The sequence below is a fragment of the Nicotiana tomentosiformis genome, chromosome 8, assembly GCF_000390325.3.
Source record: "Nicotiana tomentosiformis chromosome 8, ASM39032v3, whole genome shotgun sequence".
NCBI lineage: Eukaryota > Viridiplantae > Streptophyta > Magnoliopsida > Solanales > Solanaceae > Nicotiana > Nicotiana tomentosiformis.
This window is the reverse complement of record NC_090819.1, coordinates 35,594,732-35,617,959: the sequence shown is the minus strand read 5'-3', so window position 1 is coordinate 35,617,959 and position 23,228 is coordinate 35,594,732. Positions and strand designations below refer to the sequence as shown.

The 23,228-nt window shown below is 32.7% G+C and overlaps 2 protein-coding genes across 12 annotated transcripts; one reads left to right on the top strand and one right to left on the bottom strand.

Moving 5' to 3' along the window:
- Window positions 1-289: 289 nt before the first annotated feature.
- LOC104084731 (very-long-chain aldehyde decarbonylase CER1-like) lies at window positions 290-9,373 on the top strand. The gene is made up of 10 exons (XM_009588680.4): window positions 290-450; window positions 1,071-1,297; window positions 3,393-3,625; window positions 4,720-4,939; window positions 6,602-6,977; window positions 7,142-7,249; window positions 7,630-7,827; window positions 7,919-8,017; window positions 8,605-8,778; window positions 9,057-9,373. The coding sequence occupies exons 1-10, from the start codon at window positions 391-393 to the stop codon at window positions 9,237-9,239; spliced, it is 1,878 nt and encodes a 625-aa protein (XP_009586975.1). The 5' UTR covers window positions 290-390; the 3' UTR covers window positions 9,240-9,373.
- A 1,433-nt stretch (window positions 9,374-10,806) lies between these two features.
- LOC104084729 (uncharacterized) lies at window positions 10,807-20,398 on the bottom strand. Of its 11 annotated transcripts, none has more exons than XM_070182233.1 (13): window positions 20,234-20,398; window positions 16,863-20,127; window positions 16,501-16,788; window positions 16,308-16,407; window positions 15,097-16,213; window positions 14,744-14,994; window positions 14,451-14,654; window positions 14,161-14,250; window positions 13,963-14,067; window positions 13,407-13,870; window positions 13,238-13,306; window positions 11,542-11,598; window positions 10,807-11,092 (listed from the first exon to the last, which is right to left on the bottom strand). In XM_070182233.1, the coding sequence occupies exons 5-10, from the start codon at window positions 15,206-15,208 to the stop codon at window positions 13,556-13,558; spliced, it is 1,077 nt and encodes a 358-aa protein (XP_070038334.1). In that variant the 5' UTR covers window positions 15,209-16,213; window positions 16,308-16,407; window positions 16,501-16,788; window positions 16,863-20,127; window positions 20,234-20,398; the 3' UTR covers window positions 10,807-11,092; window positions 11,542-11,598; window positions 13,238-13,306; window positions 13,407-13,555. The 11 variants fall into 11 exon arrangements, with proteins under 11 accessions (XP_070038334.1, XP_070038335.1, XP_009586965.1 ...); XM_070182234.1 differs by having other exon boundaries at window positions 15,097-15,313; XM_009588670.4 differs by having other exon boundaries at window positions 15,097-16,407; window positions 16,863-18,405; window positions 20,048-20,127.
- Between the last annotated feature and the right edge of the window lie 2,830 nt (window positions 20,399-23,228).

The window sequence follows — 23,228 nt, the reverse complement described above, 5'->3', positions numbered from 1 at the left end:
AATAAAATGGAGAGAGTATATCTAAATTAACTTGGTTTGGTTCACAGGCAAGTGAAGATGCGGTAGTAAAAAGAAATTTACCTGATGGTTACTTTAAACCAAATAATTTAACTTTAAGATCAAGTTAAATTATTTTAATAGTATAAACACCGGGTGTTGAATTTTTTAGAGAAAAAAAGTGATGTGATGGGGACACATGGCGGTTTGTGATAAGTAAAGAATTTTGAGACAGTGTAAAATATTGAATATGCTGGCATCAGCTCCATTTTTAGGGATCTATAAAATGCAGCCCAATTAGAGGACAGAAGGCGAAAAAAGCTAGCTAGCTGAAAGAAGTTGTACTACTTACTTACTTTACAAGATAAGCTAGCAAAACCAAAACAAAAATCCATGGCATCTAAACCAGGCATTCTCACTGAATGGCCATGGACATGGCTTGGCAATTTCAAGGTATACTAATCATATTGATTCATTTTTCATAGTTTTTCTTAAAGTCCTGTATGTTTTTTCTTTTTATTATATTAGAGCATAATTACATTTATGCTAATGAATCTCCTACTCCGGGTAGGGGTAAGGTCTGCGTACACTCTATCCTCCCCAGATCTTGCTGGTGGAATTTTAGTGGATTGTTGTTGCTAATGAATCTCCTCCTTCTTCTCCTCCTCTTCTGTGAGGAAAATATGTTCCTTCAATGCATCAAACAAATAAATAGAGATATATTAGTGTAGGGGGCGATTCATAATTCAAATTTGATAAGTTCAACTTTTACATTCTTTTCATTAAATTTATTGAACTTTTAAAATTATGAATTTAAAATTTAAAATTATTTGAGTGTTATTTCATATACTCCATATATTTATGCTTTGTGTTAGAAAATATCTAAGGCTCTATCGGGTTTGTCTCATACTTAACACGTGATACAATGTTTTGTCATTTTCAATTTTGTGACTCTATTCTAACTTGTTTCTTCTTTTCAATTCTTTTCGGAAAGTAAATGCTAGCATGAATTATGTATGTAATTAATATAATTTTTCATACCCCTAACAGCTTTTTATTTTTTCTGACTGAAGTATGTGGTTTTGGCACCATTCGTGGCTCATAGCATACACTCATTCTTCTTGAGCAAAGATGAAAAGCAGAAGGATATTGTAAAGTTTATTATATTCCCATTTCTACTCTCAAGAATGATTCACAATCAAATATGGATATCCATATCTCGTTACAGAACTGCCAAAGGAGATAATCGAATTGTTGATAAGAGCATTGAATTTGACCAAGTTGACAGAGAAAGAAATTGGTAAGCACCAACACCTTTTTTAAAAGCGGATTCGGGATTTAAATATTTATATTCTCACCATTTGATTTATTACACTTTTACAATTAGTAGCACGTAATTTAGTATTATTTGATACTCTAGTAATAATAAATTATACTCGGTTCGAACTATATTGCATCTGTCGCTGTCCCTCTCTGCTTTACCCACACTCCCTATCCCTAACCCCACAGAATGGAAGGACGCGGTATAAAACAAAAAGAAAATCTCCCTGGCCCTCCTCGGATTTGACTCCTCCTTATTTTTTATTATTTTTTTAAGTTATTACTTGGACAGGAGACACCTATACCATTTTAAAATTAATGGTCTAGATTTAATTAACTAAAACAAGGCATTAACTATGGTTAAATAATAGATATTCCATATATAATTTTCAGAAATTTTGATATTCCCTCCTACAAAATCCATTTCTGGCACCAAAAAGTTATCCCCAAAATTTTTTACCATGTCAATCCTTTTAAAAATTTAAGTTGCAATCTTCCGTAGTAAATTTACCTTTTCATTTCACAATTTTCTTTTCATTATTCTGGAGTTCACTATCCTTTAAAAAAAACTTTGAAATAATTATTTAAAAACTCAATCTAATTTTAACCGAAAAATTAAACTTTATTCGTAACAGAACCATGTATCTTACTTTCTACTTTTCAATGGTAGATTTGTGGTCACATCTCAAAATTAACATATGGATGTTTCTCCTTCATTTGTACCAATAAACCTTCGGATAAAATTTGATTCATTTAGACATGCATATGAATACTACGAAAGAAAACTCTGCTAGAATTGATTGGAAAGAAAATTACTGCAAGAGAGAAAGAAGGAATCTTAAATAATGTGTAGCTATAATTGTATTATTTGGGAATGAATAAAAGAAGGAATTAAGTACTTTAATTATGGTTAGGGCTTTATTTTATTCAAGTAAATCTCATCCATTAATATTTAATTTTGACAAATGTCTCAAATCTAAGTAGGAACTTGGAGAAATAGAGAGACTAAGAAATAGAAGGGAGTTGGATCCGCCCTCCTCCTGACATGCATGAAAATAAAAAAATAAAAAATATATATATATTTATTTTATTTTTTTAAAAAAAAATTAATTATTTTTTCTATGTACAGTTCTTGATAATGTCAGCGGCAATGTCTACAATTATTTTCTATGTTTTATTTTATCATAAATACTTGGATACGATGGCCCTATTTTTACGGGTTAGATCCCACTATTCAGTTGTTAACATTTATGAATGGGTGGTACGTCATTTTGGCCTCCTTCCGCCAGTAAGAAGGAAGATCTAATCTAGCGGTGTATAATTAAATGGGATTTTTTGCACATAGCCAATCAAATTCATTATTTACTATTTTAGCGGGTATATATATAGATTATACATTAATTATACACGATCATACATATATTTTATATTATTATTTTATAAGACTTTTTTGAACATGAAATTTATGATCTAACAGTTTAGGAGTATCCCCCTAAAATATTGGCAGGGGCATACCTAGACCTTGTTATAGAGAAACATATCTTCTACATACAGCTTGCAGTGTTATTTTTATTTTTATTTTAAATGCAGCGGAATCAAAACTATTAACAAAGTGTTTTTAGAAAATGCATAAATGATAAATACCTAAGATTTGAACTTATGAGAAATCATAGTAGCTCAGTTGGTTAGGTACCTCTAAACTTTTACCTTATTAGTGAAGATTTGATTCTCAATCATATCATCCCTCCCTCATTTCTGCTCCCCCCCCCCCCCCCCCAAAAAAAAAGGATTTTGAACTTACGACTTAAATCAATTTTTGCTCATATTTGCCATTACACTATATTTTTTTCATATGCCAAGGAGTGGATACATTTTATATGTATACAAAATATTCTTTTATCTATTTTGATAATATAACTTTTCGTCTAAAAGGGATTCAATTGAACTCCTTAACGACAATGCTATTTTTGGACCAAGCTCAAAAGGAGTGGGAATTGGGCTCCAAAAAAAGAAAATCTAAATGCAAATTGAAGTGCAAAGAATATGATTCATGTTTATCGATCTTATGTTTGCAGGGATGATCAGATCATATTTAATGGTCTCTTATTCTATTATGGATATATGAAGTTGGAGCAGTCTCATCATATTCCATTTTGGAGGACTGATGGGATAATTTTGACAGCTTTGATTCATATTGGTCCTGTGGAATTTCTCTATTATTGGCTTCACAGATCTTTGCACCATCATTTCCTTTACTCTCGCTATCACTCTCATCACCATTCCTCTATTGTCACAGAGCCCATAACTTGTAAGCCATCTCCCATTTCCTACTTCTGTTTCATCTATTAACTGAAAATATATTTAACTTATATACATCGATAGTGGAACGAAATAATATATGTTTACATTTTCAATGCATTTTAACTCATTATACTAGGTTATTTACTTTATTTTCTAAATTACTAAATTAGGTTAATTATCCATTGCAATAGATCGTGTTAATCTAATGGTGTAAATTGTTATGCATTGTTAGTGCCAGAAGTTATAAGATCCTAAGACTAAAGGTGATAACCAATGATATGGATGTAGTATATAATTAATGGGTTCAACCAAACAAGTATTTTCGACACAGCGTGTGTATACACATAAATAATCATATTTTTTTTTAGGAAAATATTAAACGTTGAACATGTAATTTTAAAAATGTTGTGGATTTAACAGTAAGAACCTGGATGTTAAACTCATTAAATTTAAATTACTCAATTCGCCTCAATATTTTAAGATGACCGTTATTAAGTAGTAAGACCTGCCTGCTAGCTAGCTAGCCATCATAGGTTGCCAACTTTAATTTCCAGCTAAAACTGCACCCCACCAAATGGATTGAATCTATATGATGCAACAACAGAACATATTTTACATGGTATCCCCAGTCAAAATAGAACACCAAACCAAAGCTTCAGTGCTAGTATTATTACAAGTTAAAATTAGTCTTTGATTTGTAGTTCCTAGAATGTCTGTCCAAAAAACGTCAATAATATACACAGGAGGAACTATCAGCATTGCTGGCCTTCCAAAAACCTTTTTCTTGGCTCCTTCTTTTGCTAATGCATTTGCCGCTTTATAAGTGTGCTTGATCGTTGGTTTGCCCAATTTTACATTAGCAGCCTGCATTCAGAGTTATCGCTTGTCATTATAGTGATTTATTCATTTATTAATTTATTTAAGTATTGGCACGCTTAAGAAAAATCATGCCTACGTGCGTCATTGAACCTGCTAATACATATTAAACTTCATAGTATAAAAATCTTTAAACTTGTTACTGTAGATATCTAAAATGCAAATCATATTACTTGTAGTAATTTAGTTAGCTATGTGTTTGATAAATATTCTTCTTTTTGGCAGCCGTGATTCATCCATTTGCAGAGCATGTAGCGTATTTCGCGCTGTTTGCCATCCCAATGCTCACAGCAGTACTTACTGGGACTGCTTCAATAGTGGCACTTGGGGGTTACATCACTTACATTGATTTCATGAACAACTTGGGACACTGCAACTTTGAACTTATTCCTAAGTGGATTTTCTCTGTCTTTCCACCTCTCAAGTACTTAATGTATACACCCTCGTAAGTCTTAACCTTCCATCTTACTTTTATCAAGACCAATTAAGTACAAATCTTTAACATCTTGCTTCTACTATTCGTCCAATTCAAAATAATGGGTAAGTTAATAAGAGGGATGATGGGTATATAAGTTAATTAAACTTAGACCCTAGTGGCGCATTTTAAACCTATGAGGGCCTAGGCCCAGAGCGGACAATATCACTAGCGGGTTGGGCTGCTACAGATGGTATCCGAGCCACTCTTCTGTCAGCCTTGCCGATGGTGGATCAGAGTTTAGGCGGGGCAAACCTTAATGTTGAGTCTAGGACGTTGAGTCCATAAGAGGGGGTGTATGTAATACCCCGGACTTTAGATAGAGTCGTACATCGGCCGTGAGGGCATAGATTCAGAGCGGACAATATCACTAGCGAGCTGGGTTACTACTGTGAAACTTTCCACCTTAATTCCACTTTAAAAAATGCACTAAAGAGCATCCCCCAAAAAAATTATCTATCACCTCCCAAAAACCAACCAAACCAATCCAACGTTCTCTTAAAAAAAAATACTTTTCATTTGATCATACAAAATTTCAATACCAACATTATGAAAAAACAAATCCTTACATACATTCATGGTGGTCCAAATGATAAGGTGAAAAAATAATAGAATATAGAATACAATGAAGGAATTTGTTATCTTGTTGATACCACCTTATCTTCATGAATTAATGAATGCTTGTCGTGCATAAATTCATGGATAAGGTGATATCGACACATTCTTTCCAGCTGCGTTATACTCATTTATTTTATCCCTTATCATTTGGATTGTAAGAATTTCTTTTTTTTTTTTGAAGTTTGATATTGAAATTCTGTATGCCTTTCAACTTACCGTTCAATGGTGATGAGAATTTTCAAAATTTAAAAGTAGCATGCTCTTGGTTAATATTTGACGCCTAGTATTTAATGTTATTTGTGCAAACAAATGAGCTCTCTTTTCTCTAACCGAGAATGAGAAAATAAAATACTCCATATATATTACAACAACAACAACAACCCAGTATAATCTCACTAGTGGGGTCTGGGGAGGGTAGTGTGTACGCATACCTTACCCCTACCCTGGGTAGAGAGGCTGTTTCCAATAGAAACTCGGCATCCTTCCCTCCAAGAACTCCCCACCTTGCTCTTGGGGTGACTCGAACTCACAACCTCTTGGTTGGAAGTGGAGGGTGCTTACCATCATAGCAACCCACCTTGTCTAAATTTTGAAATTTAAGATAAACACTAGTACTGTACAAAAAGTTTTAATCTTTTCCCGAGTTATTTCCATGATCGTTACGTTCTCTCCACGGTTATGGGACCCCAAGATGTGAGTTGAACACATTTAAAGGTACAATTGTTACTCATAGCTATTTAGAGCAGTAGGAATGGAGAAACTTCCGCCGGCAGGAAGCATTCTTACTTTAATGAACCCTACATGGCACAAATCCTAATTAGTTCGACTAATGAATATTAGATACCCGATAGTTAAACCAGAAAAAGCATAGATTGGACTTTGCTTTAAACTTTAACCCATCCCAACAAAAAAAAAGGTTCTATTGAAGATTTGCTAGATAGGTAAATAATCACAAAAAAATTCTTACAATTTCACAGAATGAATTCAATTAACTTCAATTCTTTGATGACACAGGTACCACTCACTGCATCACACTCAATTCAGAACAAATTACTCACTTTTTATGCCAATGTATGACTATATTTACAACACATTGGACAAATCTTCAGATACATTATATGAAAAATCACTAGAGAGGGTAGGCGAATCGCCTGATGTGGTGCATTTAACACATCTAACAACTGCAGAATCCATCTACCATCTCCGCCTAGGATTTGCATCCTTGGCCTCAGAACCTCACACCTCAAAATGGTATTTTCCAGTAATGTGGCCAATCACTTTGTGGTCTACGATGTTTACATGGTTTTATGGCCATGCATTTATTGTTGAGAGAAACATATTCAAGAATCTCAAATTGCAAACTTGGATCGTTCCAAAATATCGCGTACAAGTAAGAATATGCACTGCATACTCCCTTTGTTTCATTTATGTAGCGTAGTTTAATTGAACACAAAGTTTAAGAAAGAATAAAAGACATTTGAAACTTGTAGTCTTAAACATATATACCATAAATTCGATAAGTAATTTGTTGCCTTTTCCTTGATTTTGTTGCAGTACTTTATGCCATGGCAAAGAGAGTCTATTAGCAATTTGATGGAGAAAGCCATCAAAGAAGCAGATCAGAAAGGCGTAAAGGTTTTGACTCTAGGACTTTTAAATCAGGTAAGTTAAAAAATAAGTCAATGATTCAAATGGAATTTAAGTTATATAGATTTTTGTGCGCTATTAATAAATTTAACATGTGATAGCAGGTTACTTATCATTTTTATCAAGTTATTAGTTTATATTTATTATGAAGATTTACATGTAATTACCTTATCAATGACCTGAATATTTTCCATCCACCAGTGCGATAAAACTTAAACTCATTCAAATGATGCTTGTTTGCACTTCAAATTTTGTTAGCTGTTATCAATTGTCTATAACCAGAAAAAATAATCTATTCTCTGATATTCCATAATGTGCAGCTAATTCACTAAATATTGGCTAGAGAAAGTGATGAGTTACTTGAGCTAATGTATTTGTACATTGAAATTTGATAGGAGCTACTAAATATGAATGGTGAACAATACATAAAAAGGAATCCAGAACTTAAAGTGAAGTTGGTTGATGGAAGTAGCCTAGCAGTTGCTGTGGTTCTAAACTCAATTCCTAAAGGAACTACTCAAGTGGTTCTTGGTGGCCATTTATCAAAAGTAGCTTATTTCATTGCCCTTGCTTTATGCAAAGATGGAATTCAGGTATCATTAATATTCAGTCACTAAATTGTATAGTGAATTTTCTCCAACAACTTCCGTTTCAAATATATATATATTGCTGTTATTGTTATAGGTTATCACATTGTGTGAGAATGATTACAACATGCTTAAAGCAAGGCTTACCCCTGAGGCTGCAACTAATCTGGCTACTTCAATATCTTATACTTCAAAGGTATGTATAAACAAAAAAACAATGAAATTCATTGTTTCAATCTTATACTTTGATCATCCATAACTAGAGATGGTAAACAGGCGGGTTGAGTCAAACTTCTATATGCGGGTTAAGACAGACCACGACCCAATTATTTCAATTTCGGTCATCGGGTCATAACCCAACTGTCTCTACGTGAACCAACCTCCCATCATTTTTTTTATTTTGCTTATTGATAAAACAAAATGTGAAGGTTAATGCATTTTTCTCAAATCCTTAGCTTAAATTCTTCAGATTTTACATTGTCTTCAATCTTCAAATTTAATTTTGTGCGTTTGAATTTTGGTTGTATTTTTACCGATTGGTTATACTATGATTTGTGTTGATCCAGTAGCTTAATGGATCATTTCTAGGTCAATCCGTCGGATCAACAGTCAACAAATTAGTCATTTAAATTTAGTTTAGTTGGACATATTACTAAAGTATGAGTTGATTTTGCCGCCTCTAATCTTCAGCTAACATGCCAAGATTGGTAATTTGTCCGGCGGTGACTCCTCACCTCTGAAATAATATGTTTATACATAATTAACTTAACTCTTGTTTTGTAGACATGGCTAGTAGGGGATGGATTGAGTGAAGAACAACAATTGAAGGCACCAAAAGGAACATTGTTCATTCCATTCTCACAATTCCCACCAAGGAAAGCTCGCAAAGATTGCTTCTACTTCCATACCCCGGCCATGATCGCTCCCAAGCATCTTGAAAATGTTGACTCTTGTGAGGTAGGAAATAATTTAAACTTGATCTCTCCTTTATTTATTTATATATTTTGAAAACAATAGTGTCCGGGCTAGCATGCGCGTACCTCGACTATTCCACCAGTTATTTACCATCTCCCACCAGCACAGATATCGTGCAACTCTGCCCACCAAGGGCACTTAAACAAATTAAATTAGAAGAAAATCACCTAGCGTTTTTTGGTAGTCTTCTTTATTGTTGTTCAATATTTGAATACTTCTAATGTATCAATATTTGTGTTCTATATTTGTTGTAACGCTAGAATTGGCTTCCGAGAAGAGTTATGAGTGCATGGAGAATAGCTGGGATTTTACACGCATTGGAAGGATGGAGTGAGCACGAGTGTGGGGACAAGATGTTTGATATTGAGAAAGCGTATAAAGCCAGTCTTGATCATGGTTTTCGCCCATTAACCTTGACTTCTGCCACTGAATCAAAGGCTTAAATCGTTTTCCTGTCCTTGGTATAATTGACCAATGGTTATTCACAAGTTATTAGTAACATGTAAGACTTTCTAGTTTAATTTGTTTGAATTTTAAGATATTTGTTATTTAACCTCTATTAATTCTGATTCTGCTAGCTCAGGTTACAATCTTATAACATTATAACTTATAAGTGTTGAGTTGTCCCACAGAGGGATTTGAGGTCCTTAGTCTCCTTATATGGTTTTGGGCAATCCTCATCTTATAAGCTAGCTTTTGGAGTTGAGTTAGGCTCAAAGTTCATTTATCAATGATATATATCAGTGAATTCCATTTCTTTATAGTGGTTACATGTATTTGCTGGTTCTTCGAACGCATTTGGCTATCTATAATGGAATTTTATATTAATATTTCTTAGTTACATGATTGTCAAGTCTTTTTTGGTGAAAGAAAAATTTTATTCATCATCACCAGAAAAACAAAAACTTACAAAACCAGAACAAAATCGTTATCTAACTCCCCTGGACATCCCTACCACGTAGATCTGCCCAGGTAGTAGCTACAAGAGTCTCTAAATCTATTTTTCTAATTTATTCTATAAACCTATATGTACAAGTTCTGTATCCATCCTATTTGTTTTCTACTGTGTCTGTTGTGCATTCTCATTTCAAACCTACAGTGACTTTCATCTTTGATTGTACTCCATACTTTGGAAGGCCATGGTACCTTGTGCTGCCACAATCCTTCATTAATTCCTGGATCTTCAAATCCCATATTCTATGGCTACCAGAACAGATATCACAAAGGCTCAAACTATTTTTCCCTTGATTTTCTACTGATTTTCTTCCATATACCCTGTATGTGAATTTGACTCACCCTTATTTCCAACCACTCAAGTATTGCCTCAATGCATGTTCTGAAAAATGGCATCCAAAGACTAAGTGTTCCAGTGATTCATCTTGTATGCCACATAATAGACATGCTTTCTCTTGGCAAATGCCAAACACACTACAAGAAAGTGGAGATACGAATAAATGTTGTACTAAGCTGTTTAAATGTCACAAATTCATTTACCGACATTTAATTTACATTTGCATCAAATATCGTTAATTTCAATGTCGATAAAAAATTTATGACACTTATTTTACGACATCTAGGTAAATGTCAATAAGAAATTTATGATATTTAATTTATGATATTTAGGTAAATATCGGTAAGAATGTTACGACGTTTAATTTACGACATCTAGGAGAAACGTCACTTAAAATTTTCGACATTTACATTAATGTTACTAAACAAATACGACATTTACGTATGATCTTCACAAAATGTCATATTAAAATTTCCGACATTTTGGTAAATGTCAATAAGAAAATTCACAACATATACAAAATGTCGTATCCACTTTACGTGAATGTCATTTAAAAAATTAGTGACATATCTTTTACAATATAGCAAAATGTCGCATTAAATGTTTGACATTTAAATTAATATAGGTATCATATTTTTTAGAATGTAAATAATAATGTTCTGTTTTGTTTCATCATCATTTACATTCACAAATGTCAAACTTTTATAACAAACATGAAATAAATGTAAAGAAAATATCTTTTAATACTGTAACCAAAGAATAAAGTAGCAGTATAAAATATACTTAGTACAAGATAGATATGTCAAATCAAATAATTTGTTCTCACGTAAAACTCAAATCTAACTAAATCATAAAAGATAGTAACTTCAGCGTGTAAGTACGTTAAGATCACTCCTAATTCGAATTAATTTCCTTAACTTCTAGACTAAATCTTATAAAACCAACTCTCCACAAGTCAAGCTTTTCATTGCCAGTAATTGACATGTATCACTTCCTTCAAAAATGCTGCACAAGAAGTCGCAAAAAAACAAAAAGAATTATAACTTTTTAATAAAGTGAATTCTTTCCTCCTCCAAAACAATTGGAATACGAAAAATAATAACTGATTGAGGTTCTAAAAGAGAAACAAATTGATAATAAATGTAATACTAGCAGCTGAAGAGAGAAAGAAACAGGCAACATAAAGCAAAAAATCCAACAAAGTGAACGCAACCGCCCAAACCCAACAACAACTGAAATAATCTAATATTATAATGCAGTTGAAGATATTTTTTTGGTTGTGGGGGATGTGGGGGATGTGGGAGAGGAGGGTTGAATTTTGAAATATTAGTTTCCGTAAATGGTATAGTGAGTTGAAAACTAATGAATGTTTTATAAGTTTTGCAAACTATAACATGAAGGGTTTCTCCCTTTGAAAAGGAAGAACAAGAATCTTGTAATTTTTTCAAACTTACCCACTTCTTTTTCTTTGTGCCAACTTCACTAACTGCAGTCTTCTTGATTATGTTAACCTGTGAAGAAATATAAGATTGGTTACTCTGGTAGTTTAGAAAATTGTGAATACAAGATATAAAAAACAGGACAAATCTTAAACTTTATAGCTGTCATTACTATGTTTTGATCTTAACATATTCCAAATGCAATTAATATATTCCAAATGCAATTAATAGAATTGCTGCCAGGACAAATCTTAACAGAAGTATCTTGAGTGATTTCTATTAATATGAAACACTCAAGATGAAACATATTATAAAGCAATATGATAAAGGAAATTATAAAGCAATTAGTAATGACAGCTCCAAAATCACTCAAGATACTTCTATTAATTGCATTTGGAAGATAAGGTCGCTAAATAAGATAAAGGAAATTTGACTTTTATGCCAAGTAAAACTACCCACTAATTATCTCTTAAGTAAGAGATCAATTTAGCTAGATGAAATGAACCATACATCAGAATATACCCTTCAGATTATTTTACACTCAAGCAGCACATAATAGCCACATATCCAAAAAAAAAAAAAGCAGACATTAGAATTCTGAACCTTATAAGAAATATGCAAGAGAAGAAACTAAATAACTTATAAATCAAACATCATATGATGTTAAAAAATAATCCAACCTTCTACGTGAATAAAGAACAACTGAATCATATATATGAGCAAAAATAAACTTGTAAAAACTTACAATGTGACCTATTTTATACGACCAATCAGCCGCACTCCAACCATAAATATAAGCAAATAACTTTTACATAATCCAATACAACATTTTCTTAATCCTTAAGCCCTTGGTAAAGTAATTTTTCTTTTCCATGGCAGAGATAAATCAAATTGTGCAACTAAATGTGGCAAACATAAACCGCCTTTTAGATTTGATTGTTGCATTAACTTCTTTAGGTCACAGGATTACATGGAATTGTCCTAAAGAAAATCTCCCTATCAATAAAAGTTACTTGAAAGAGGGAGACAAACCCATGTCCCTACAAAAGACCACCGAGTCAATAAGTTAGAGATAATTCAGTTGAGAAGAAAGGGAAAAATGATGTGGAATTGGCTAGAGAGAAACAATGAAGATGATAACCCAGGCTATTAAAACTAATCCACTCTGATTTTCCCCTGCTGGCTTAGGGCCCACTGTTAGCCTGTATGATCATCACAGCGCCACAAACTTTAGCAACTATCACTGACCACCCACGTATATTACAGCTTGAATTTCAATCAAATGCACATACGCAAGAGAAGGAAAAATACTCGGTCACTGCAAAGTTTTTACCAATAACTTAAACCGACTATGTGTGCTTAAACAAAGCATTCTTCTTTTGAAATTATCGGAGCCAATCTGGTTAAAGTGCAACCAGCACAATTAAACCCTTAGGCAATAACTCCAATATAATGTAGACACGTAAAAGATTATAATTAACATTTTCCCAAAATAGCACAAGCTACAAATCCAAGATTTTTTAAAATGGGAATGCAACTATCCATGAAACCCATGTGAGGTACATACCCAAAAAATATATACATAACTTTCTTAAGTTGAAATTAGACACGAACAGAAAGTAAAAGCAATAAACTAAGGCTACACCCATAATAACATAAATTTACAATTTATAGTTAAAAAGATATAGTTAAAATGAGCTTACGAACTCACCTTCTTTGTGTGAACAACGGAAACATGTGATAGTGATTGTTGGTGATCGTCCATTGAGTTATCAGAAACCTATCACAAAAGAGGAAGATTACTACAATTAAAAGAAAACTAAATTACAAGATTATCTTAAAAACAATAAATTTTTGCTAAAGAGCACAATATTTTTTACCTGCTCATTACCAAATAATTTCCTATTTGAGCCAATAGTAATACCCAAAGACTTTAGATATGCACCTATACCCAACTTTACTTTCTCGTCTATTTTTGCTTCCATATCCTTTGTTGCTTCAAATATTTTTTTCCCATCTCTTTTATTTCTTATTTTGCTTCAAATAACTTTTTCTCCTTCGCTTCTATTTTTTCATTTGCTTCAGACAATTTTTCTTCCAACTCAATTCTTATGGCGGAGGTAGCTTTTTCAACTTCTATCTCAACCCTTCTATCAAATTCTCTTTGCTCAGCCTGGGATCGTTTATATGCAGGGCCATAAACAAAACTTGGAGCTGCTCCTTTTCCTAGAGTTCGAACATTTTCATGAGTGTCTGATCCCATAACCTGTGCATACACATCATTGGGAGCACTTCCAGGGATATTTAACTCAGGATACACCTTAGCAAGTTCATCCATTTCTTTCTTTTGGAAAGAAAAGGTAAAACAATAAAAAGTTAATAAAATTTTATATTGGAAAGAAAGTAATTTTATATTCATAAAGAATGAGAATTTACCATAGTTTCATTAGCTATCTCATTTATTGGTTGTTTATTCTTTCTCGTACGTGTTTCTTTGAACACCTCGATACGACTTGGTTTTACACCATTCTTCTTTGTCATCTGTTTAAATAGTAAAAAATGAATTACAAATATATTCAAGAAAATAAGTATTGATATATAAATTGCAGAAAGCTTATAGCAAACATGGCATACATTATCTATAATTTGAGAATGACTTTTTCTTCCTGATGTGTGTGGCATACTCAACTTCCTTCGACTTTTTTTGTTCCTCTCGCTTTTTTCCTAGAAAAGTTACACATAATTTTATATATTAGAGATAATTCATGACCAAATTTTTTTAAAAGAAAAAAGATAAAAAGTAAGAAGAATGACAGAGGAAAAGCATAAAAATATTTAAAGGAAAAAGTGTGATCCGCATACGGAATGCGCTAATAGCATGTGCTAAGAGCAAGAGAAGAAGATGCTTGATACTCGGAGAATACCTTTGCTTCATTAGAGCTCCAATAATGAACTAATGCATTCCACTGGTCTTCTTCTATCCTATCTGGACATTTAGATAAGCGTTCAATATCGTTGTTATATGGCTCATAACCGATCATTTTTGCTTCATGCTTCCATTCTTTCCATTTAGATCCAACCGATATCATCAACATACGTCTCATATCCTCAGTAGCATCAGTATTTTCCTGCAAATATCAACATATAACACATGTATAAAAGCATAATATCAATAAGCATCTTAGTATATAATATTTTTTTTTATTTTTTTAAGCACCTTAATATGAGCCCATATCCTATTCTTGTACAGTTTAGGCACAAGCCTCCAATCTTTATGATTTAAGGGAGCTAAAATGCCATTTCGTGCTATGACACCAAGTTTTGAACTCAATCTAGCTGCATCAGGCCTAATAGCTTGGCTAAGATCATTGAACTCAACATGTAAAATGCCACCATCTTTTCCCCATCCTGAGTGCATCATAGTAGGATCCCTAGGTCGCTTAGATTGCTCTTCACTAACACTAGAGTCTGTAATAACCAAATATAAAAAAGAGGTTGCTTATGAAAAAATGTACAAATATACAAAGTGTAACTATTCAAGAAAGATAAGATATTATACATAATAAGTACCTAGGGAATTTTCTATTTCATGTGAATCATTTCTTGATTTACCAGATCGGATAGCTTGTACTTCATTTTGTGGCCAGTTTTGAGGTGGTTGAGGCATTGCCGCACCTCCCATTTGTTCTTCTTGTTACTCCGAAAAATCAGGCAGAAGCATTTCTTGACTGGAAGTTCTCTGTCTTTTTCTTGCCATCACAATAAATTTGCTCAAATACTATAGTTCCTGCAAAATTAAAAAATATTTTCTACTATCCAAAAGTATAAAATAATATCAAACTAACAAGCCAAACAAAAAGACACATGCACATACGAGATTTAAACAACTAAAACGCATAGTAAGAAATCCCCAACACGATGATCTATATATGTTCAATAACAATCTTTACTAAAATAATGACAAAAATAATAAAAGTAACTAAGATATGTCGTCTTCTTCATCATATGTCTCATTACTTTCCAAAGTAAGTGGGTCAATTTCTATTCCCGCACACCTTCTCTAACCCATTCAATATCCTCTTCATTTTCAAATATAGTATCATCCAGCTGTTGTTCTGGCCACAATTCCATGTGCTATTCCATATGCTCATTTGCTAGTTTGTTTTCACCTAAATTACAAAAACCTCTTGGTTTAATTTCAACTACAATCTGCCATTCTTTTGCCATTGGATGATAGACATAAAACACCTGTTGAGCTTGAGAAGCAAAGATGAAAGGTTCATTTGACGGGTGCTGCCTTTTGTAGAGTAGATGAGAAAAATTAACAAGAGTAAATCCATAATCATCGTCCACAATAAGCCCCTTGTTATTGTCTACCCATTCACATCTAAATAGAATAAACTTGAGGTTTGCGGTATAATACAACTCAATTATGTCCGTGAGAATTTCATAAAAGGTGACTTCTACTAATATGGGATTTCTGTCTCTTGCGCTTGCATAGCTCTGAGTGGCAGCCTTTACCATAACCACTATTTTGTATTTTTAGCTTTGCATCACGAGGCTTTTTTAGGTATCTAACTCCATTACTTATGTATCCGCTCATCCTTTTTGCTTGCTTTGATGGGCCAATAATTAGATTTTGAATTTCTTTTGGTATTTGCTCACCTGCCATATGTATCTTCTCAACCTATCAATTATAAATAAGCAAGAACTAATTATAAAATGATATTCTATATAGTGTGTGTGTGTGTGTAAATGCATTTTAGCTGGTTCATAATTACATATTTTCTAAACCATATGTGAAAATTTTCATTGTGAATCTGATCCACATCATGTCTCGATAGACGAGGATTTTGCTTCTTGATTTCTTTTATATGCTCACTGCAAAAGTAAAACACATAAAAACTTAATGAAGAAATTATAAATATTATAACATAATAATTAATTATAAAGCAGAATATTATTGATACTTACTCGCGATATGGAGTTGTGGTAGCAGAATTAAATAAAATATATCTGTGTGCTTGGGCATGGGTAATGTCATCAAGCGTAAACCCGTCAATTTTAGTTGATTGACGAGCCTATTGATTTGGAATCTCATTATACAAATCATAATTTCTTAAAGGTCCATTTAATTTTGTTTTCATATCATGTAAATATCTTGAGCAGAATGTCATGCACTCTTCTATCCAATATCCCTCTGCAATTGAACCTTTTGGATGGCTTCTACTCCTCACATAATTTTTAAGAGTAAGCAAGTACCTAAAATAATAAATAATATTATAGTTCAATATAATACTTCATAAGTACTGTAAATAAGAATAACGAAATGGTACCTTTCAAATGCCCACATCGAACGGTATTGTGGAGGTCCACCAATCTTTGCCTCTTCAGCTAAATGGATGGCTAGATGTTCCATGATATCAAAAAAAGATGGAGGAAATATTCTCTCCAAATGACAAAGAGTTATTGCAACTCGATCTTGGAGCTTTTCTAATTCACCTATATTCATAACTATTGAACAAATGCCCCTAAAAAAGTTACTTAATTCGATAATTGGCTTAAGGACATTCATGGGAAGGAGGCCTCGCAAAGCAATACGAAGGAGTTGTTGCATTAAAATATGGCAGTCATGACTCTTCAATCCATGCACAGTGCGTTGCTTAAGATCAACACAACATGATATATTTGAAGCATATCCATCCGGTACTTTCACATCTCTTAAAACTTGTAAGAGCATATCTTTTTGTGCATTGCTTAAGGTGAAACATGCCGGAGGTAGATAGTATTTGCCATTAGCTCTTTGTTTAGGGTGCAACGCCTTTCGAATCCCCATCTCTTGTAAATCCAAACGAGAATTCAGATTGTCTTTTCCTTTCCCGTCAATATTTAGTAATGTCCAAAATATATTGTCAAATACATTCTTTTCAATATGCATTGTGTCAAGATTATGACGAATCATATTATCTTTTCAGTAGTCTAACTCAAAAAATATGCTCTTTTTCTTCCATAAATATTGCAACATGGCATCATCAACATGATCAGAATTCTTCCATTTTCTTTTCTGGGATTTGATCGATGGACATTTTCCGAATTTATTTTTAATACCTTTCAATTGCTTAAGAACTTCAATAAATGACAAACATTTAGGTGCTGCCTCTAACTCCTTAAAATAATCAAACTAAACTTTATCTTTTCGAAACTTGTGCCCATGGGGTAACCATCGCATGCGCGACATGAAACAATATTTTCGCCCATATTTCAATCTCAGAAATTTAGTCTTGTTCAGACAACATGGACAAGCATATCTAGTTTTCACACCATATCCTGATAAGTTACCTAGTGCTGGAAAATCACTGACTGTCCAAAGCAATGAAGTACGCATTTGAAACATATGATTCTTTGATGCATCATAAGTGTCAACACCAACCCACAATTCTTTTAACTCATCAATTAACGGTCGTAGATAGACATCAGTATCATTGCCCGGTGCATGAGGGCCATCAATAATCATTGATAATATCATGTATGGTTGCTTTATGCACAACCATGGTGGCAAGTTATATGAAACCAAGACAACTGGCCATGTACTATGTGAGATAGACATAGACTTGAATGGATTAAATCCATCTGAAGCCAATCCAAGTCTAACATTTTGAGGATCTTGAGAAAAATCTTGATGCGATTCATCAAATTTTCTCCAAGCAATACTATCAGCAGGATGCCACATTACCCCGTCTTTAGTGCGACCTTCTGCATGCCATCTCATATCAGTAGATGTTTTAGATGACATAAATAATCTTTGAAGCCTCTGTATCAATGGAAAGTATCTAAACACCTTTGCTGGAATTTTTGAGGTTTCCAAACTTCCAGATTCACCTACAAATTATTTGTATCTTGGAGCTTTACAAAACTTACAATCAGTTCGATCTTTTGTCTCACTCCAATAGATCATACAATCATTTGGACACTCATTTATTTTTTTGTATTCGAATCCTAAATCTTTAATAATTTTTTTTGCATCATTAAAGGACTTAAGTGACATTTCACCTTCAGGAAACACATCTTTTAACAACTCTAATAGCATGGAAAATGAATTGTTACTCTACCAATTGAGACACTTTAAATGTAATAGACGAACAAGAAAAGAAAGAAGTGAATATTTGCTTCCGGGATATAATTCACGCTCAGCTTCCTTCAATAAGTTAAAAAACTTCTCTGTTTTCTTATCAAATCCCACATTATGTTGATTTGACCCACCAAAACTATCACCACGAGTGTCCGTATTAATAAAGTCACTAATAGGAGGAACTCCAAAAGCATCATGCACCAAGTCTTTTATCTCATCACCTCTATCTAATCTATCCACAGACATTGATGAAGATGATGTCTCTCCATAAAAAATCCAATTAACGTAACTAGGTAGAAATCCATCAACCACAATATGTTCAACAATCAACTCTTTCGGGATAAATTTCATATTACGACACTTTCGACATGGACACAAGATTTCAAATGCATTAGGCCTATCTAATGAGGCAAAATAAAGAAACTTTTTGGCTCCATTCTCATATAAAGGATCATTCCTATTCGATATGTTTATCCAACTCTTATCCATTAAGAATAACCTATATATATAGCAAAATAATCAACTAAAAGAGATTAATTATAGATAGAAACTACAAAGAGTATATCGCAGAATACAAATATTTATTTTAATTTATACACTTTACTAATGACTATACAAATGTGTTCATTCAAGGCATGGAAAAAAAACATATCTAGTTTCTTTAGTTTTTTTCAAAAATGAATCTTACAAACTATTTCACTCTATTGCCACAATATATAATATTTTATCATGACAAAGCAAAATCAAGCTATAGAATACCATAATTGACATCTTGAGTAAATATAACTTTTAAAAAACAAGTATCAAATTGATGTTTGATTGAACTTGATTTAGCTCTATTTTAGATTGAACTAGTAAATGACATCATACTAATCCAATCTTTTCAAATAGTACCATTGTTTCTATACATAAAGTTTAAGTATTACAAACACTTTGCAAGCAAACTTCTAAACAACTAGGAAAGAGGAAACCTACTAAGTATTTTTAGAACACAAAAATCTCATATTAGAGATATGAATAAAGCAAAACAAATTAAAGAACTGCCCCAAAAAAACGAACTTTCTTCCATCCATCAATTCGTCAAACTATGTCTCATCCCCAAATAAGTTAGAGTTGCCTATAAAAATCTAGGTCTATTGTGTTCTTTATTATTTATCTGTTCTTTTATATTTAAATCAATATACTATTTCTATGTTGGCCAAACAACCTACGGGACTCTCTTCCTTTATCGGGTTAAAAAGATTAACATTCTTCAAAAAAAATCCGAACAACTAAGAAAAAGAAAGAAAATGTTTAACCCAAATCCGAAAAATTAAGAAAAAGAAAGAAATCTGTTAACCCAAATCCAAACAACTAAGAAAAAAAAAAGAAATTTGTCAACTAAACTGGTACCTTGACTTTGTAGAAAATAAGCTTTGTGAAATCTCAGTAGCAAAAACCTGGGTGATATAACTTTTTTCTTCTCCAAGTATCTATTATAGCACAGCCAAATGTAAAATATTAGGTTTTTTGAAGAATTCTAACTAAGGAAGGAAACTGTATTTTTTAGAATTGAGAGGAGGGAAGCAAAATTCTTACCGCCAAAATCTTTTCCTTCTAAATCTCCAATACTCTCCATACATAGCTCCTTGTAGAAATTCTGGCCAAACCCAATTTGAGATTTTGTGCCAAACCCGATTCGAGATTTAGATTGAAAAAAGAGCGGATAGGTACTGAGGACTTCTAAGGCTTGGAGTACGGCTAATTTCACTTATGTTTTAAATTGTGGTCAATGGTGGGTTCCTTGGTTCTATCAATATTTTTGTTTTATTTTAAATATTTCATCTTTAAATAAATCCAACATCTAGTAAGTAGTAGTAATAATAATATATATATTTTTACTAAACATTGATATTTTAATAAAAAGTTTTAAATAGGCACAATATTTTAACGTGATACGACATGGAAATTTTATTTAATATCAGGTGAGTTGTAAGCTTCGTGAATCTTTATATTTTTAGTTTAAGAAATCGAAAAGAAAATAAAAAGATAGAAAGTACATTAAAAGTTTAAAAAAATCAAAGGATTAAGCAAACTCTTAAAAAATCAAAATATCTAACAGTTTTACAAGTATAAATAATGCAATAGTGTTAAAATTATTATCAAAAAACACATTTTATTACTTCCCTAAAAGGCTAAAGGTTATATATTATTATCAAACTACAAATTTAGTTACCTTCCTAAAAGTAAATAATCAATAAACTTTATTAATATTATAATTCAAAATATTACTCCTTCATAAATAAATATAAAATTACTTTTAAATAGTAAAATAATAAAAGTCTCGTAATAATTTTGGGAGATAAAAAAAACTAAGAAAAAAACCCAATTATAGCGAGTGAAGATATAAAGTTCGGCTATATATATATTCAGAAAAAATGTTCAAATGATATTCACCCTCACGATATTCTCACTTAGTAAATATGCAATACTATGACTCGTTATTTGAGATAAGATCATTCAATTGTTAATGTATTTTGAGGGTCAACACTATTAATTAGAAATTTTAACATATGATTTACCTAGTAATTGTTGAGTGAGCCTCGAACGCTGAGCGATCGGCGTGTTTAGGGCGCATAACCATATGTTTGGGATATAAGCCTCACAAATTAAGCCCTACACTTGAGCCGTTGCAAATGCTTAGCCAGGAGCTAGTCCTAGACGAATTAACCTTTTAAAATATTAATCAACAATAAGAGAAATCGTTTATACAACAACAACAACAACAACAACAACAACAACAAAACACAAACCAATATGATCCCACAAGTAGGGTATGGGGAGGGTAGAGTGTACGCAGACCTTACCCTTATCCCGGAGGGAGAGAGAAATCGTCTATGTTATAGGTAATTATCACTAATTAAATATTAAATATAAAGGATGATCTTTTTAGACAAAGAATGATTTAAACTTCGAAAAATTAGAGAAATTTTCAATAGTATATGTAAATGTTCGTAACTACCGACAAATAATATGACATTTAAAGTATGATTTTATTTTTTGTCAGTTGTATCAAAATGTTTTTACAACATTTGATATAAGTGTCGTATCTTTACTAAATTTTGCATCAAATGTCATTTTTATGACATTTTGTACCAAATGTCATCTTTTTTACGACATTTTGTATCAAATGTCTAGTTTTTACGATATTTTGTAGCAAATGTCGTACTTTTTACGACATTTCTTCAAAAATGTCATTGTTCCGACGACATTTCGTATAAAATGTCATTTTTTTACGATATTTAGTATCAAATGTCATTATTTCTATGACAATTTATATCAAATGTCGTAGTTTTTACGATATTTTGTCATAAATGTCAAAAACATCTTTTTTTCCGACATTTATTTCAATAGTCACTAAATAAATGTCGTCGTATCCTCAATTGCTTGTAGTGACATATTCAGCCTATCTAGTGTGAGCATTCTTTGTCGCATGACTAACTAACATATAAAACTATATTTAGCAACATTGTTTTTATTCTATATCCATCTTTTGTAAGGCCATTGATCCAACTTTTCTCTCCTCTACTCATATCCCTTCTTCACGGTATACTGGCTGCTTTGATGATGCTATCCATTATGATAAAATCCAGGCGCAAACTTGGTCTTGATATCACATATTTTCCTCCAATACCATGCACACTCTTGTGGTGGTTTGTATTGACACCATTATGTTCCTTTCAAATATAAATGGTGTACGGTCGGTCGTTTTGTGTATTTGAGTATTGTTTCCCCCTTTTCAAGCTTCCCGTATGTGTACTTGATGTTTTATGACTTGCGGGGATGGTTGATTTCATTTCGAAAAGGTTTTGGTTTGAATTATATCAATTAGTTTTCAGTTTAGAAGCTTAAGTTAAAAATGTTGACCGAGGTTTGACTTTTGTGAAATCGACCACGAAATGATATTTTGATGGTTCCAATAGGTTCGTATGGTAATTTCAGACTCAGGCGTATGCGCAAAATTGGATTCGGATGTTCCTAAGTTGATTTAGCTTGCTTTGCCGAAAGTTGGCAATTTGAAGGTTTAGAAGTTTCTTAAGTTTATTGTAGGTTAACTTTATGGCTATCGGTTTCGGATTTTGGTTTCGGGAGTTGGAATAGGTATGTTTTGTCTTTTGAAACTTGTCTGCAAAGTTTGGTGTCATTCCGAGTTGGTTTTGTAAGAATCAGACGCTTGGTTTTGAATTTAACGAATCTTGAGTTTCATTGTAATTTTCATGTATTTTGGTGTTTGATTCGTGGTTACGGATGTTATTTTGGTGTTTTGACTGTGCAAGTGAGTTTGTATGATATTTTTAGACTTATGTGATATTCGGTGTAGAGTCCCGGGGGCTCGGGTGAGTTTCAGATATGTTTCGAATTAGTTTGGACTTGTTTCAGGTTGCTGGTATGCTGGTGCTGCAGTTATCGCAATTGCGAGCACCAGCATCGCAATTGCGAAGAAGTCAGGGGATGCATGTATCACAAATATGATGCCTTGATCGCAATTGCGAAGAGGGGTCACTTCCTGGGCCCACATTTTGGTCGCTTTTAC

Bases quoted from the DNA above. Each gene is read 5' to 3' on its own strand.
- LOC104084731 (XM_009588680.4), top strand. From the start codon at position 391: ATGGCATCTAAACCAGGCATTCTCACTGAATGGCCATGGACATGGCTT. The intron at 3,626-4,719 runs GTAAGCCATCTC...TCTTTTTGGCAG, and splicing joins TGTCACAGAGCCCATAACTT to CCGTGATTCATCCATTTGCA. The intron at 4,940-6,601 runs GTAAGTCTTAAC...TTGATGACACAG, and splicing joins TACTTAATGTATACACCCTC to GTACCACTCACTGCATCACA.
- LOC104084729 (XM_070182233.1), bottom strand. From the start codon at position 15,208: ATGGGAGGTGCGGCAATGCCTCAACCACCTCAAAACTGGCCACAAAAT. The intron at 14,995-15,096 runs GTACTTATTATG...TGGTTATTACAG, and splicing joins TGAAATAGAAAATTCCCTAG to ACTCTAGTGTTAGTGAAGAG. The intron at 14,251-14,450 runs GTATTCTCCGAG...TAACTTTTCTAG, and splicing joins GGAGCTCTAATGAAGCAAAG to GAAAAAAGCGAGAGGAACAA.